The sequence below is a fragment of the Gopherus flavomarginatus genome, chromosome 5 (assembly GCF_025201925.1).
Source record: "Gopherus flavomarginatus isolate rGopFla2 chromosome 5, rGopFla2.mat.asm, whole genome shotgun sequence".
NCBI lineage: Eukaryota > Metazoa > Chordata > Testudines > Testudinidae > Gopherus > Gopherus flavomarginatus.
Window position 1 is genome coordinate 129,861,340 of NC_066621.1, and position 17,054 is coordinate 129,878,393.

The 17,054-nt window shown below is 36.6% G+C and overlaps 1 protein-coding gene across 1 annotated transcript in view; it reads right to left on the reverse strand.

Annotated features, from left to right (window-relative positions):
• Positions 1 to 4,123: 4,123 nt before the first annotated feature.
• Positions 4,124 to 17,054, reverse strand: part of TRIP11 (thyroid hormone receptor interactor 11) — an 81,345-nt gene continuing 68,414 nt past the window's right edge. The window contains exons 17-21 of the mRNA XM_050953171.1: positions 12,037 to 12,118; positions 11,101 to 11,215; positions 10,352 to 10,477; positions 8,753 to 8,897; positions 4,124 to 6,290 (exon numbers count right to left, since the gene is read on the reverse strand). Of these exons, the coding sequence (XP_050809128.1) occupies positions 6,070 to 6,290; positions 8,753 to 8,897; positions 10,352 to 10,477; positions 11,101 to 11,215; positions 12,037 to 12,118 (689 nt within the window). The 3' untranslated portion in view covers positions 4,124 to 6,069. The remainder of the gene's footprint in view (positions 6,291 to 8,752; positions 8,898 to 10,351; positions 10,478 to 11,100; positions 11,216 to 12,036; positions 12,119 to 17,054) is intronic.

Genomic DNA, 17,054 nt, shown 5'->3' on the forward strand with positions numbered 1-17,054 from the left:
AAGATCAACTAATACAGCCAGCATAGAAGAGCCATATTTTCTCTGATCTTACTTCCTCTTTTGTCCCTAGCTATTATTAATATATCAGTTTTCTGGGGCACTAAATTATTTGATACAAAAAGTATTCCACTGATACTACACATTTAAGGTTTCTAAATCTTAACTGCAAAAAAAAAAAAAAAAAAAAAAAAACCACCAAAAAACCCAACCCTGCACTGAAGTGTAAGTTTGTGGCAATTGCATGTAACAGTTCACCCAACATATGACATTTGTGCTGCTGTAAACATGTGCAAGTTATTTTTTTTTTAAAAAAAGCCAGCAGCTGTTTTGCTAATTTTTTTCATTGTGCATCATACATTGCCAACTTATATATATCATTTTTGTTGTTAGCTATAAAGCTTTGCAATGCTGCTGCTGCTGCTGCAGCAAAAAAAAGGAAAAGTATACACATTTATACAGCATAATGCAGCACAAAACAAATGCCACAATCTGTAGATTTTCACCTTAGAGATATTCACTTATCTAACAGCTAATAAGGATTTTAGTAACTATCAGGTGTGGCAAAATAAGAAATCTCATGCTGTAAAGACATATCAAAATATACCAGAATTTTTTAAAATGTTTAAAAGATATTTATATGTACAGAATTAAATTTCTCAATTTGCATTTGATATTTAGGCATTTCCAAAAAGTGCACTTTGATGAAAGGAAGACTTTGAACATACAAATAAAACCAAGAGAGTTACATTCTGATAAACATAAATCTAAGTTGAGCTCGGCTTTCAAAATTCTTTTTATAAATACTTCTTGTCCTTCCAAATTTAGGCCCTGCATGAATTTGTGCAATTGATTCTTTAAGCTGTCATTTATGGCACAAAGAGCGGGAATGTGCTACTAAAGTTTGCGGATGACACGAAGCTGGGGGGTATTGCTAACACGGAGAAGGACAGGGATACTATTCAGGAAGATCTGAACCACCTTGTAAACTGGAGTAATAGAAATAGGATGAAATACAACAGTGAAAAGTGCAAGGTCATGCATTTAGGAATTAATAATAAGAATTTTGGATATATGTTGGGGGCGCACCAGTTGGAAGCGACGGAGGAGGAGAAGGACCTTGGGGTACTGGTTGATAGCAGGATGACTATGAGTCGCCAATGTGATACGGCTGTTAAAAAGCAAATGCGATTTTGGGATGCATCAGGCGGGGTATTTCCTGCAAGGATAAGGAGGTGTTAGTACCGTTATATAAGGCGTTGGTGAGACCCCATCTGGAATACTGTGTGCAGTTCTGGTGTCCCATGTTCAAGAAGGATGAATTCAAACTGGAACAGGTTCAGAGACGGGCTACAAGGATGATCCGAGGAATGGAAAAACTGCCTTATGAAAGGAGACTCAAAGAGCTTGGCTTGTTTAGCCTGGCCAAAAGAAGGCTGAGGGGGGATATGCTCGCTCTATATAAATATATCAAGGGGGTTAACGTTAGGGAGGGAGAGGAATTATTTAAGTTTAGTACTAATGTAGACACGAGGACGAATGGGTATAAACTGGATATTAGGAAGTTTAGACTTGAAATTAGACGAAGGTTTCTGACCATTAGGGGAGTGAAGTTCTGGAATAGCCTTCCGAGGGAAGTAGTAGGGGCAAAAGACTTTCCTGGCTTTAAGACAAAGCTTGATAAGTATATGGAGGGGATGTTATGATAGGATCGTTAATTTGGGCAATTGATCTTGAATTACCACCAGACAGGTCTGCTCAATGGTCTGCGGGGAGATGTTGGATGCGATGGGTACTGAGTTGCTGCAGAGAATTCCTTCTTGGGTGCTAGCTGGTGACTCTTGCCCACATGCTCAGGGTTTAGCTGATCGCCATATTTGGGGTCGGGAAGGAATTTTCCTCCAGGGCGGATTGGCAGGTGTCCTGGAGGTTTTTCGCCTTCCCCTGCAGCGTGGGGCACGGGTCGCTTGCTGGTGGTTTCCCTGCAGCTTGAGGTCTTCAAACCATTTTTGAGGATTTCAATAACTCGGTCCTGGGATAGGGGTTGTTATAAAATTGGATGGGTGGGGTTCTGTGGCCTGCCTTGTGCAGGAGGTCAGACTAGATGATCAGATTGGTCCCTTCTGACCTATGAGTCTATTTATGTTTCCACAGCAAAGTTTTTTTCTCCACAGTAAATTAAAAATTCACATTTTTTCTTAAATAAAAGTTTAATGACATTTTGTTACAGCTAAATCTTCTCAATCTGGGACTGTCAAGATACCTAGAAAGCCACAACACACAATTAAACGAATGTGTATTAAACATATTACATGATTTATTGCAACTGACTGAAGATATAAGTCTTGAACTTTAAGACAGTGGTAAAGTAGCAACTGAGCTACCTCGAAAACTGGTCACAACAGTGTCAGAACTTAACTACAAAACTTCCAAGAAGCTTATAACTAGGAATGGCAGGATTCAATTTTTTTTAAATAATTTCAGTGCATAATATTGATGTTTCTTTTTAAGCACTGTTTTCGATTTGTACTGATTTAAATTTTCTCAGTTGCATGAAATTATGGGTTAAAGCATTTTCCCCACTTTTAAACACTTTCAAATTTCAGCTGTGGGAAATTAGGGGGATGGGGGAAGTCAGAATTATTTAATGACTGTAGATGCTGAGATTCAAACAGTTATAACTTGTCAACATATGTGAAAATATATAAATTAAATATTCTTATATCAGCATATACTTATTTTTACTAATCAACTGCTAGTCCATTTGTAATCAGTCTAATTCAGAAGTCTAAATCATTGGGTTTTGAGTCCAATAAGTTCTCAAGCAGTGTTTTTCTTACTTTGCCTATCTGTAAATTTCAATCATCATTGACCAGACATTTTATTTTCGTCGGGTTTGTGTGTAAACAGTGAAATAAACATTTACCAACATTTACTGATAAACTCATCCTTCTTCCAAACCTACTTATAATGTGAAAGAAACATATGAGTTAAATTACATTTTGTTTTGTACTAATAACGCAACTGTATCAGTCAACTATTGCTTTATAAATTCTTCTTTCAAATAGCCTGCCTTGTTACAAATTATTAGTGAAAAATCATTGTCAAGTGCATAAATTATCAAGAAGGTAAATGAGATGCAGATTATGAGTTGCCATTTGACTTAATTGTGTCCACCTAGGTTACTGCACTCACTATGCAGCTCTTCCTGTGCGAAAGGAGGTTTGGGGGACATAGTCAAATTAAAAATGTAAAATCTAGTCCATTAAGAAAAAGTGAAAAGAAGTTTCAAGGACTGCACCTGCTTCTAAGCCCCACAGACAATTTTTGATTTTATACTCACCTTTTTGCTGTGTAAAATGTTTCTCCCCTGCCACTACTGTGGGAAAGACCCACACAAACAACAGGAAAACCTGATTAACTAATTGACTGTAAATATGGGAAACAGACTATGTACAAAGAATCATTAAATGCAAAAAGTCAATAAAGAGAAAAGATCAGAAGATATTTTCACTAATCTTTCAGTAACAGCAATCTTGGGCATTACTTACAATAGCAGCAGGAAGTGTGATTAAGTCAGCTCAAACCTTTCTTTACTCTCTAGTGGCTAAATAATGGACTGAATAGTATTATTTCCCAAGAAGGAATGCAGTGAGGAAAACACAGTCTCTCTAAACAGACAGTCCCAAGCCTACAGAAGCAATCTCTGCAATTCCAGGGGCTTCTTAGAATTTGATACATTTTCCTTTCTCCAAGAGAAACATGAATTAGGGACTCTGACATTTCCTGACTATTTTTGCCCCCTGCCAAAGTTTTCCAGAGGATGGGAAGATTTAGTTGGCAGTTACCAAGCTACTGCATAACAGACCTGATCTAAAGTCCAATGAAGTCAATGGTCCCAATATGTATTATTTTCGTTAGCTATGAAGCTAACTTGTTTCACTTCTGTGCATTTTAAATTCTATAAAATTTTTAAAAATCAAGATGACTTTTTTGTGAAAAACAGTAATCAGCCAAAATGTGGCTGTCAACCACTAAATTCAGGAGACAGCTGCCAGCACGTGTCCACCTGTATTAATAATCTGTAAAATACATTATTTTTAAAAGGCAAACATTTCTGTATATATCAGCTCATCAAAAGGATTTTATTCAAAGTGATTGCTGACCCCGAAATAAATATAATTACATGTATATAAGAGATTGCACAGATACACCCATGGTTTAAACTTTCTTTAGAGTCTTTTGGACAAAAAATAACCATTCCATGATGGTTTTCCAATGACAATACACATTTTAAGTAACCTACCTGAATATTCTCAACAAAGGTATCCAAAAATTTAATAGGAATTTAAAATTTAGTTCTTATACAACATAATATTTGCATTCATACATCAAATATGCCTACTGACCTTGCAGAAATCAAATTTCAAAGGACTTGAATCCATTCATTAATTTATCCATAATAGAGATTTTATAACAGATATTAGTGATCTGAAACAAAAATTCAACGATTGATCTGCTTCTAAATTTGCCTTAACCTTCCATTTCAAATCCATAAAACTCTGCTATATTGGGGAATGTCATTATCATATGAAAGTGATTCTGAAGTTGAATTCTTCATGAAGACTGGAGTTACAAATTGAGAAACTTTTCTAGAGAACAGTTTAAAGGAAATGAAGGGATGTTACCATTTTATCTATATATAAATATAGAAAAGTTTTGTTGCATTCATTATTTTGACAGATTCGATACAAGATTCTGTGATTAATTTTATTTAAACATAACTCTTGCAACACTTAAAACTAAGGGTACGTAATGAAAATGGAGAGGATTAAAGGCTGACAGTTCTAATATAGAACTTGCACAATAATCACCTTTAACACCGACTAAACAAGGAATGGCATAAACAGAATTAGAAACTAGACATTTTTAAACGAAGAAGTTTTGTTGCAGATTTTAACTGTTTTTCTAAGAAGGTTAGTTTTAACTTTCAGTATGCAATTCAATACTTTACCTGCAACATGTAGTATAAAGTGTACAAGTCTTCACAGCTAAATTTACACAATTGGCTTTGTTTCTGGTCTTATATAGACCTATTTACAAATCTGGGATAAGTAAACATCTATTTACCTAAATTCTATACATATGTTCAAACTTTAAACCTGTTTCAAATCAAATCCTGCACGATAAAAGTCTTTTAAATATACATCTTAAACCATTACAGTACTGCAGCATGTATATATATATTAAAATTCCCATGGATCTGTTAAATTCTCCATTGATAGCTATTCACCACATGGAATTTTTAGGAAAAAAAATCCAAGATATTCTCCAACTCCTTTGTTTCCAGAATTAACACCTTGGTGCCTGTGGTTTTGGATTACCATAAGCAGCTATTAGACTGGAAAAAATATAGCTCCTGGTGCAAAAAGGACTGATGTGCCTCAAAGTGGCCCAAAATTTGGGATGCAACTTATCCACTTATTAAGAGAGGGATATGTGTTTTTATGAAAATATAGTTGGGTAACTGCAAGTATTTTTGTCGTCTCCAGTAATTAAGTTCCTACATGCTTCCCTACCTCCTCCTTTGGAATTTGTGTCATGAATGGGCATCCCAAATATTATTCTATATTAATTTTGGTTATAAATATTAATTAATTTGCAGTGGTACTTCCTCACATGCCCATTGTCAATAACAGATTGTGCTCTTTGACAAACTGACCCCAATACCAAAGAGTTAATATTGCTGTTGCACTCCTGAAACAACTCAGAATACAGGTAGTGTTTATGAGTCCTACAGTTTGTTTTGCAATTCTACAACTGAGATAGAATAAATTTTCTCCAGTTTAAAACCTACCTCAGAACCAATATGAACAAAGAAGGCAGTTATTCCTGTGACTCCTACAATTTCCAAAGCACGGTTTAGTTCATAATTAAATATAAAGAAAAACCAAGTACATCTGCAAACAAGTACACAGCTTTTTACAAAAGGCCTCTGTGATCAATTATATAAAATATAGAGTTCTCATTTTCCTTAAAGTGCGATCATCATCAATATTGATTCAGAATCATCTATTGTTTCAAGAGGTCTTTTAGTACAGCACCAGCACTGGCATCAGGCAGCACTGGCAGTGGTGTAAAAGTAGGCAATGCATCAGAAATAGGTTTCATAAGCAGATGCCCTGATCCACCAGCTCCAAGAGAAGTGGGGGTGATTAGGGGCACTGCTGCAGATCGGGGTGCCAAGAATGGATTCGCATCTGGTCTTCTACTGGTTCCTGAACTTGTAGTTTCTGAGATTTAAAAAAAACACAAAGAACAAACAAACAAACAAAAACACACACACATTAGAAAACATTTACAATCCACCAGTTTTCAATGCATTTGTGTAGAAAGCAGATTATCCTTCAACTGGCTCCTCCTTCTCCGTTGCATCAAATTCAGTCTTCTTGCCCTATACTTCAAGGGCTTTCACAACTCTGCATCCTCTCTACTTATCTACTTTATTATTACATCCCACTGGTAAAATTATACTAACTTTGATTGCCCATGTATCAACTTCTCACAATCTGCCCCTTTTAGACAAAACTCTTGCCCATACTAGCTTTTGTCCAAGTTATTTCAAATTCAATATAAAAATTCTCTCAGTCCCAGATAAAACTAGGGCCCTACCAAATTCATGGCCATGAAAAATGCATCATGGACTGTGAAATCTGATCTCCCCTGTGAAATCTGCCTAGTGTAGGGGAGAGGCAGGGCTGGGGGCTCCTACAGTGCACCATGCTCCAGTTGCTAGTCCTGGCCAGGCTGGGGAGGGATGGGACTTCCTCTTCCCCGGTAGGGGCCATTCCTGGGACTGGGTCAGATCCACCTCCAGGAACCTCCCGGCTGCAGGCAGCTCTGTGGCTGCTGACTGGCAGTCCCAGCTCTGAAAGCAGCACCATCACCAGCATGGAAGTGAGGGCGGCATGGTATGGAATTGCCACCCTTTCTTCTGCGCCCCCACCAGTAGCAGTACAGAAGTGAGGGTGGCAATACTGTGACACCTCCTACAATAGCATACTATACCATGCCACCCTTACTTCTGTGCTGCTGCAGGTGGCGGCGCTGCCTTTAGAGCTGGGTGCCTGGCCAGCTGTTGTTGCTCTCCAGCTGCCCAGCTCTGAAGGCAGTGCCACCACTAGTAGTGCAGAAGTAAGGGTGGCAATACCGTGAGCTCCCCTACAATAAATAGCCTTGTGACCCCACCCATGATCCCCAGGGTTACAACACTGACATTTCAGATTTAAATAGCTGAAACCATGACATTTATGATTTTTAAAATCCTATGACTCTGAAATTGACCAAAATGGACTTTGAATTTGGTAGGGTCTTAGATATAACCTATGTTTTTCCTTTGTGTGCAGATATCAGAGGGGAAAGCAGGCAAACAAAAAAAAAATCAGGTTTATAGTGGAAACTAAGTTACTACTGCCACTCCATAATAATTCAATACATTTTTTTTTAAAAAAAGATCTTTTATCACACAACTGGCTCAAACTCCTATAAATATAGCAAGGCTACTCAAGTCCTTTTGCATTGGCATGGGATTTACATCCTTATCTTATGCTTCTTCCACATGGTATATCTCTAGCAACTGAAAACTTAGATACCAAAACAATTAAGGGATATAGGATAGGTATCTGGTTTTATAAGGGAACAATATGGTTCCTGAATGAATAAAGGACCTCAGAACTTAGTTCTTCCAGACTAGGAAAATGGGCTTTTGCCAAATAAAATAGGGTACCCTGCCTATATTATTATAAATGACAAGAGTACAAAGAAATATGAAACCTAATTTAAGTTTATTGAAAATAATACTTTCAGAGATAAGCTGACATGGCAAATTGGAAATTCTCTCTTTATGTTTCTCCAATTTACTTGTAGCTTGAAGAAGTTACTTAAAACTTAATATTGCAGCTTACAATTTTTGAAATTTTATTTTAAAAAGGCTCTATGATCAGCAACAGTTGGCACCTAAAGATGAAGTCCTAAAAAGCATATTAAAAAAGATCATTCCATATGCAGAACTCTGATTAATTAAATTAAGGACTTGATCCTACAAGGTGCTGAGCATCCTAAAGATATATTACTCAGCAGCATGTGCTCAGTGTCTTACAGGATCAGAATCTAAAGGAAAGCCCATTGATATTTTTGCACATACCTGCTAGGAAGTATTTCAAGTACAGGTATAACTGTAAGTATTCTGACTTTACCAACATGGAGAACAAATTAGAGATCCTTTCTCAGATCAAAAATCAATCTCCAATTAGCTCACATTTTTAAACAATCTGCTAGTTTTAGCCTAATACTTAGGAAGTGAACTGGTGTTACATATGACAAACCATCACAAGCTTGGCATTGTCAGCTCTATGAGATCCAGGCTAAACAGCAGGGATGCTGCAGATCAGGACTAGAGAGCACAGACATAACCACATGCAGGGAAGATTAACCATCATCTGTCTGGCTCTAGTGCTGGCTCTCACCATCAAAAGCAATATATTCACTCAGAGATTAAGGGGACTTTTTTGGGGATGGGGGAAGGAGGAAATAGAATATCAAAGTGGTCTACGGGAGCTAGGAGCTTAACTCCCATATGCCCTTTAGAAAATCCCATCAGAACGAAAGGATGGATGGACACACTCATACACACAGTTTCGCTCTCCCTTTAGGTTTAACCCAGAACTTCAAATTTTCCACCAAGATATAGTGTTACCTGTATGACTGCTGGATCTGGTACTACTAGGATTACAAATTCCTGCTGCTCCTAAAGGTTTCATGTCATGAACAGAGAGCGTGGGTAGGGGAAGGTTTGGACGTGATTCTGTTTCAAGAAACTTCACAAACAGTTCTGAAAAAGACTAGAAAGAACATGCCCACTAATTAGAACATTTTCAATCATTTTCTTTAACTGGTAACTGCTTCTGGGCCAGAATTTAGAAAGAAAGACTGGTCCTGAAAAGATCTGTACTGGGCTGCAACAATTTTTCTAGCCCTAAGGTCACAAGAAATCAGACTTTAACATGCGGTGATCAAGGAATTTATTTAAAAAAATATCAGTTAACCTTCAGTGACACAGCAAAAATATAATTAAAACTTTAATAATTTCCAAAGATAACATTTGTACCTCCACCATCAAAGTCTGATTGTTTCTTGAATCCCATGCTGCTATTGACTTCATAAGCAGTATAACATGGACACAGGAACATTGTCACCCAAGTTACAACAGCTTAATAAGGAGGAGAAAATGTCAGATTTTTTTTTAAAAGGCCATTACTTTCTCCACTTTGTTTATCTGACACACTATGCCATGAATATGAGACTGCTTATGATGTCAGCCAAATCACAGTACTCAGACTTTGCTAGGAGAATAAGCACTGCAGATACAAAATTATTAATCTTCCTCTTTATGCCTGTGAAACTACTAAGACAATTTACATTATTAGCAAACACACTGGGAAAAAACATTTTCTAAATTAAATTAATTGACATCTACACCTTAAAAATCACAGCTCTGGCTGGTGGCTTACTTTATTACTCCACTTCATTGCTTGTGTCATTTTCGTAGCCAATATCCTCCCATAAGCTTACAGTCAGAGATTTACGCTTTACATCAATTCTCCAACATTTTTATTCTGTGGCACGGTGAACAAAAAACAACTTCCAAATCCTCTTATTGCTCCCTGCTTGATTCTCAAATATGTTCCATTCTGATCACCAAGAAAGGCTCCAGTCTACTGACTACAGTGTCAGAATCACCACTTTATAAAACTTGAAAAGTGGCTGCTTTCTCAAGAACTTCTGAATCTAAGACCAATGACGTACAGCACAGAAAAGCTAGGAATTCCAGCTTTCAAGTTAAAATTGAAAGGAGGGTGGGGGGCTTTTGGGGAAAGGGAAGGACAAAACTGTAATCAAAGTATGATTTCATGGTCTTATATCCTGCAGCCTGCTGAAGACTCCCAGCTTTCAAATAATACATTTAACCTCTAGTTCTGAAGGTTCACACAATAAAGGTCCCTGGTGGACAATGATATCATCAATCCCTAGAAGAGCTGTAATATTTTGGTAGTAGCCCAGCACTTAGCATGGACCTCAGGCCAGTAGGACTTTTAACCTCCTGTTTATTACTGGTTTAAAAAAAATGTTGGAAAACTAAGTAGTTGCATTAAGAACACAAGTAATTTAAGATCTATTATCAATAAAACCAACATTAAATCAAGACCAAAATACCAAAACTAAAAATGTTAGCATTTATATATAACTGTCATGGCTTTTGCATTCAGATGTAGAGAACTGTATAATTAATCCTTACACTATTGAAAACAGATTGATTAGTTGGTCTTATAGGTGTGCTCGGGACACTCTTCGATCCAGCTCCTCCTCCACCAAGCCAACCAGTCACCCATCTGGTAACACCTTTCTGGTCTTCAGACACTAACTAGAGAGAATTAAAAAAAGAGAAATGCTGAAATAAAGAAAAAAACAGCAAAACCAACCAACAAAAAGCAAACAAACAATAAAAATCAGCTTATGGGCTGGCCCCCTTACATTTGCTCACAAATGGCAAAGGGAACTGTTCCAGATTATCTTATTTGACGAACAGTGAACCCTTATTTACTGACAAAAGCTTTAAAACTGTTCTCCACCCCTCTGAAATATCCCACTGGTCTAAAATCCTGTTATGCATAAAACCATTGTTTAAATAAGCCTGTATACATGAGTTAAACTAGTTTGACTAACTGAAGTAAACATTCTGAGACTGTCATATTACAGCTACTGTACTAACAACCAAGTGAAGCTCTTTCCTTCCTCTACGGCAACATCCATCAGATAAGATGACATCCTGCATCTATTATTCTATTAAAATCACTGTAAGATCCAGTAGAATCAGAATGTTCCTCTTTAAGAATGAACACAGATGAAATGCCAAATTTTTTATTTTCCATAAACATTGCTTGGCCATGGCATTTAACGTAGCAGCAGAAAACAACATTGTGTTTTACTAACATCACAAATATATGTTAAATGAAAGAGGAAGTCTAGTTTTTAATGCAGTATTACCTGATCCAGCTCTTCCTTGTTGATCCCCAAAATACTTCCCATTAACCTTAAGACCTCATGACGCTTATTCTTTGGAGTATGAAAATGCCCAATGAAGAGATTTCTCATCAAGACCCTACAAAAATGAAGAGAAAGAGCTAATTAATCAATTCAGCTTTTACAGAACTCATGTTGTCAAAATATTAACATATTAATCCTTATTCTTGAAATGATTTCACATACACTTTTCTAATTTATCATCATCATCAACCAAAGTCAAAATGTATGATGCAAGAAATAAATGGCAACCTCACCAAATTCCTTTAAGCTCCGAAAACACTTCATCTACTGTGGGTTGTAATATGGAGAAGCTTGCAAATGGCCTTATTATCTACTGAGACAGTGGGAACAATGATTCACATGCTGAGGAAGTGATATATTTCACTGAGATGGAGCAAGAAGCAAGAAGCTAAGTACTGTCTTGAATCAATCCTAAGGGAGGAAACAGTGGAGTGGCTATAGTTTTACTATCAATTCTAAGTGGGCGGAACCAAATGAGAGTCTGATATCCGGATGATACCAGCTATGTGAGAAGGCTTACTTTTTGTGCCCTAGACAGATTACAATGTACTAGCATTGAACTACAGATAGAAAGTCAAGAAAATAGAGTCAAACTAGAATTATAAATAAGGAATAATCAATAATGCTAATTTTGTTTAGATGATATTTTAATTCTGTTTAGGCAAACATTTTTATTTCAATTTTAAAAACTAAGCTTTAAAATGACTGTACAATGGAAAATATGCAAGTATTCACTATTTTTTGAAACATTTTATGCAGAAATCTAAATCTATACCATGACTACTATTCTTATTCTGTTAGTGTAGTTTTAAGAAGGGATGTATAGGATGAAGAGCAAAGAACTTATAATTACACCAATTAAAAAAAGTCACTTACTTGTCCACTTTCCCTTCTGTGCTGTTTATAAGGTTCATTAGTTTGTTTTGTGCATCTTCTAACATTTCTTGTTTGATCTCACCTAGAGAATTAATATGTAATTTCACTGTAAATTAACTAAAATAGATTTTAAGATAATATACATTTCAAAGTTATATATACACGTTTTCAAATAAAACGCATCAATATTATTAAAATACGCTTTTTTTTAAATAAAGATGATGTATTTGGAAAGTGTTCACTTAATAAGGTATTTAATATTTTAATATGAGCTAAAATACCCAGCACATTCAGTGCAAAGTGAGCCAAAGCACAGAAAGCAGGATATAAATCCACTGCATGAGGCTTGGTAAATTGTTCAGCTGCAGTTAAATTAACTAAAGCTGGAAAATAAGATCTTATGTAACAGTTCATGAGCTGCTTCAGTACATTCTAGGTATGATTTCAGTCCTATCTGAAATCTTATATAGTGTAGAGTATGAACTTAGAAACCACTTTGGTCACCACAATACCCAAACCTACCCCACTGGGTCTCCTGAATTTGCCATAAATGGCTATTGACATCCCAACAGACTTGGAAATGTTAGCACTTTTAGAGCCATTTTCTCACACTGGGAAATAGAAACATTTATTTGCATTTTACTTTATCCCAATTTCCAGGTATAATTTTGCAGATTGCCAGTTTGACACAAGACTGCAAATGACTCTTATGGTGTGTTCTGGTCTGTAACATGGTCAGTGTATGTCATCTGGTCATGGGTGTGCTGCCTTTTTAGCTTCCAAGTGCACCCAGACTCTCATGAGAAGTTCCATCCCTTCTCGGGGTTTGGTTCATTAAAGTAACTTCACAGTTCAATATCACCTCAATGCAAAACAAACTTCCATGGATGCCAGCATTCTTTCTCCAAAACCAGATCCAACTGTCTGGACCTACAGCCTCTCATCAGAAAAGCTTCAATCTTTACTTTCTGTAGGTACCTCCCACCAGGCAGTCCCATCTGCTTGGCACGGAATCCTCCCCCCCCCCCCCCCCAAGCACGGTCCTTCCTCTGGCCCTGGGTCTTTCTTCTTTTTCTCTTTAGCAACCCTGGGCTGCCAGCACCTAACAGCCACTGTCCCAAGCTGCAGAACAGGGTGCTGAAGCATGTGCATGCACTCCAGAACCAGCACACTTACATGGTCCACTATGCCAATAACCCTTATGATGAAAAGGAGTTATAGGAGAGACTGAAATGGCTTTTTGGAAGTATGAAAATTCAGTTTAAAATGGTTGGACTGGAACATCACAGATACCATGAAATTTCCTTGACACATGGAGCTGAGGGACAAATGAGAGGGCCAAAAGCTGTTATTTATTTAATTTGCAAATCATACGATATACCTATCGACACTTACAGAGTTAAATAAAAAAGTTTCTAAAATGGACCATTATCCGCTATCCTGAATTCCTACTTGCCAGCTCTGTGTTCCAATTGGTTGTTGTGATGCAATACCCTGATCTGCCGGATCACAGCTGAGTGGAAATCATAGGCAGAATGGTCTACAGTGTGGTTTTGTGATTGATATGTCCAGTATTAAAGTTACCAAGAACAATGATTCATTTCATACAGACCAAACAGGCATCAGATTTAGTCCTTTTGTTGCTATGATCATCATTCTTCCTAAACAGTTTAATGGCATCCATTTCTCTATGCATCTAGTATTACATATAACTCAACAGCTTGCCTTTTCTTATACACATACAATCACCCAACCACCCTATGGAAATGTATCCTGGACTTTGTTTGACCTTCCATCACCTTCATCAGTCAGAAGCTGATAAAAATAGCTTATGAATTCCTAAAATATTATGAGAGAAAAATAAATCCCTAAGAAAATTCACACAACAAAACCATTTTATTCAACATTAATGTTGTGAGAAAACATGCCAAGATTCCTACTCATAAACTTGTATTAAAATATGAAATCAAAAAGAGCTGATATTAGATAAATTAAAGATTTTTTGCACAATGAAACAGAACAGTAATTGCTAGACAACTTCTTCACTTTCAAAATGTTTTGGGATATAAGAAAAAGTTGACAATTGCTTAGGAACTAAAAAAGCAGCAAAGAGTCCTGTGGCACCTTATAGACTAACAGACATTATGGAGCATGAGCTTTCGTGGGTGAATACCCACTTCGTCAGATGCATGCATGTATTCACCCACAAGAGCTCATGCTCCAAAACGTCTGTTAGTCTATAAGGTGCCACAGGACTCTTTGCTGCTTTTACAGATCCAGACTAACACGGCTACCCCTCTGATACTAGGAACTAAAAGATATTTCCAGAGTAGTATTAGATGCTAAATGGTAGTGTTAGATGCTCAACTCTGGTGATTTCTTCTCCTCTCATTATCATGGCAAATCCCAAAGGAAAATGGCCTCTTTGCAGATCAAGCACCACTTGGATCAATCTTTGACTAGTTTACATTTCTCACCAACATACAGGATACCGGAATGCCCTTTCCGCAAAGTTTCATTGGTCAGTTTCACCTCAGTGGCAGAGAATCTCTTAGCCACTTCAGCTACATGGACAATTGACTAGATTACACTGAAGCTGACCACCTTGACAAACACCCTCACAACATGAATGACCCTGGAGAGGTCTTCTCCCCTGACTAGAGTTAAAATGATTGCCAAGTATTGATTTTGTAAGATGTATTTTCTCAGGGTTACATTCAAACTAATGCAAAGGGCAGGTATAAATCTCTATGTACCACATATAAAGGCTTAACTGGGGCACAGGAGCTTTATGCAGAGCCTCTGTGGTAAAATGGATTTCACTCTCAAGAAACACTAACAGAGACCAGGAGCTTTTCCTTCCCTTCCTCTGCAGAGTTGAGTGGCTATCATCTTCAATCCTGTAGGAAATGTCCATCAGGTTAATCTACCCTTGCAGGAGGTTCCCTTTGCTCAAGTGTTTGTATATTTCAGAGCATTTCAAATTATACTTGTAAATTTTAAGTAAACTTTTTAAATTTAAATCCAATATTTTCTGTATTAAGAAGCTGAGATATGGACATCTACAAGCCCCAATCACTAAAATATGTAGGTAAAATTCCTATGAATTACTATCAATAAGTAAATATATATTTGGGGGGGGCGTAATTTTATCTACCTTTTTTGGTTACAAATCATCTGACATACATGGAAAAAACACTTCACTCTAATTTCTACATGGTTTGTAATCCTTTATAAAATTCAGCCCACAACCATGTTGGCACAGTGGGGTTTTCTCAATTAACAATAATAACTCCCATGCCACCCTCAGCAGGACTTTCTATATACATCAAAGACCTTAGCTGTGAATCTGATATGTTCTAATGTATCCTGTTTGAGGACTCCAAGTACAACTGTAATAATTGTGAGTCACAAACTGAATTTTATAGAGTACAAAGCGGAAAGACAGTAACTAGTGTAATGCTTAAAAAAACCTTACTCCAGAGGCATAAGGATTAGTCTTTTTATTCAAAACAAAGTAAAGATTGATTAATCTCTCTTCGCAATTACACACACACACCCCCTCCTCTAATAATCAGATTCATTATTGAACATTAGTATTAATTACACTCTGAATATAAGGGTATACTGAGAAATCCCACATATTAGCATTAACAAACTTTGAGGATGTGATGAGATCAGAGAACCATCCTGATGCGCAAAGTGCCAGAGAACGCCTGCTTAAATACAAACACACACTTGCAAATTCCAATATTTTGCAAATGCTAGACATAAAAGGGTGTGGGGGGACAGAAAAATTACACTGCTTTTAAAATCAAGGTTTTAAAGATATAAAGAAGCATAATTTATATAAAATAACTTAATATGTGAGATTCCACAAGACCAAAGTTTAAAGAAAGAAATGTTAAGAAAAGATGACAGCTCTGGGGCCATATGAGTTAGCTGACATGGTATGTTGTGCAGATCTTTCAGAGAGGAACAGGAAGAGAAAATCATTTTAAAAAATTGAAAAATGTGATTACAAAACCAAAAAATTGACAAAAACTCAGGAGCAGGTGTAGTATCTGAAATTACCTTTTAACAGCTCCCCTCCCTTTTTTAAAAAAAAATTGAACAGATTTCAACTTAATGGTGTTGCTTTAGACTACACTATTGTTCAACTGTCCATCTCAAAACTTATTCCTCATAGTCAGTACAAACATTACCAATACATTTTTAAAGTGAAAATATTATTGGTAAAAATATTATTCTACTTTTGTCAAAACATTTATTCTATCATGAGCTCATTAAGGGTCACTTTAATAGCTATATTCCATCATAAGTTTAATAAGGGTCAGTTTCAATGGCTATTACACATCTACAGTCATTTGTAGAGTGAATAAACTGTTTTATAATCAGTCCACATCTCAGAAATATATTTCTAAAGTATTGTGACATCACAAGTGTAATTTCACAGCTGAATACAATTTAATCATTTATTTCATGGGTATGAAAAGAGCGCATAGCAGAAGGGACCTTAGCCAAAATTCAGCATGGATTGCTGTAAACGAGACATTTCTGACAGTCTCCAATAATTTGTTAGCCATTTAAGGCAATTCAAAAAACTGCATCTGGTATGTCTTATATTTTCCCATTAAATATCAGTTCTCCTGCCAAAAAAATCCATAAAGAAATTCTTCAAAAGATTTGGCCAACAAAGCTGTGTCTGGGAATGTATTTGGCCCATTTTCAACAGGACATCATATGTTTTCTTGAATAAATAACATGTTAAAAAACTGAGAGCCTTTTCTGAAAAAAAAATAAAAAAAATCTACTATTTGATAGATACTTCTAACCAAGTAAAATGTTATTTCCCTTATGCATCAAGTTTTTAAACTAAACTGCTTATATCACATTGAGTGAGACAAGGTGGGTGAAGCAGTATCTTTAATTGGAGCAACTTCTACTGGTGGAAGAGACAAGCTTTTGAGTTACACAGAGCACTTCCTGAGATCTGAATATTTCCTCATTCACCTTAT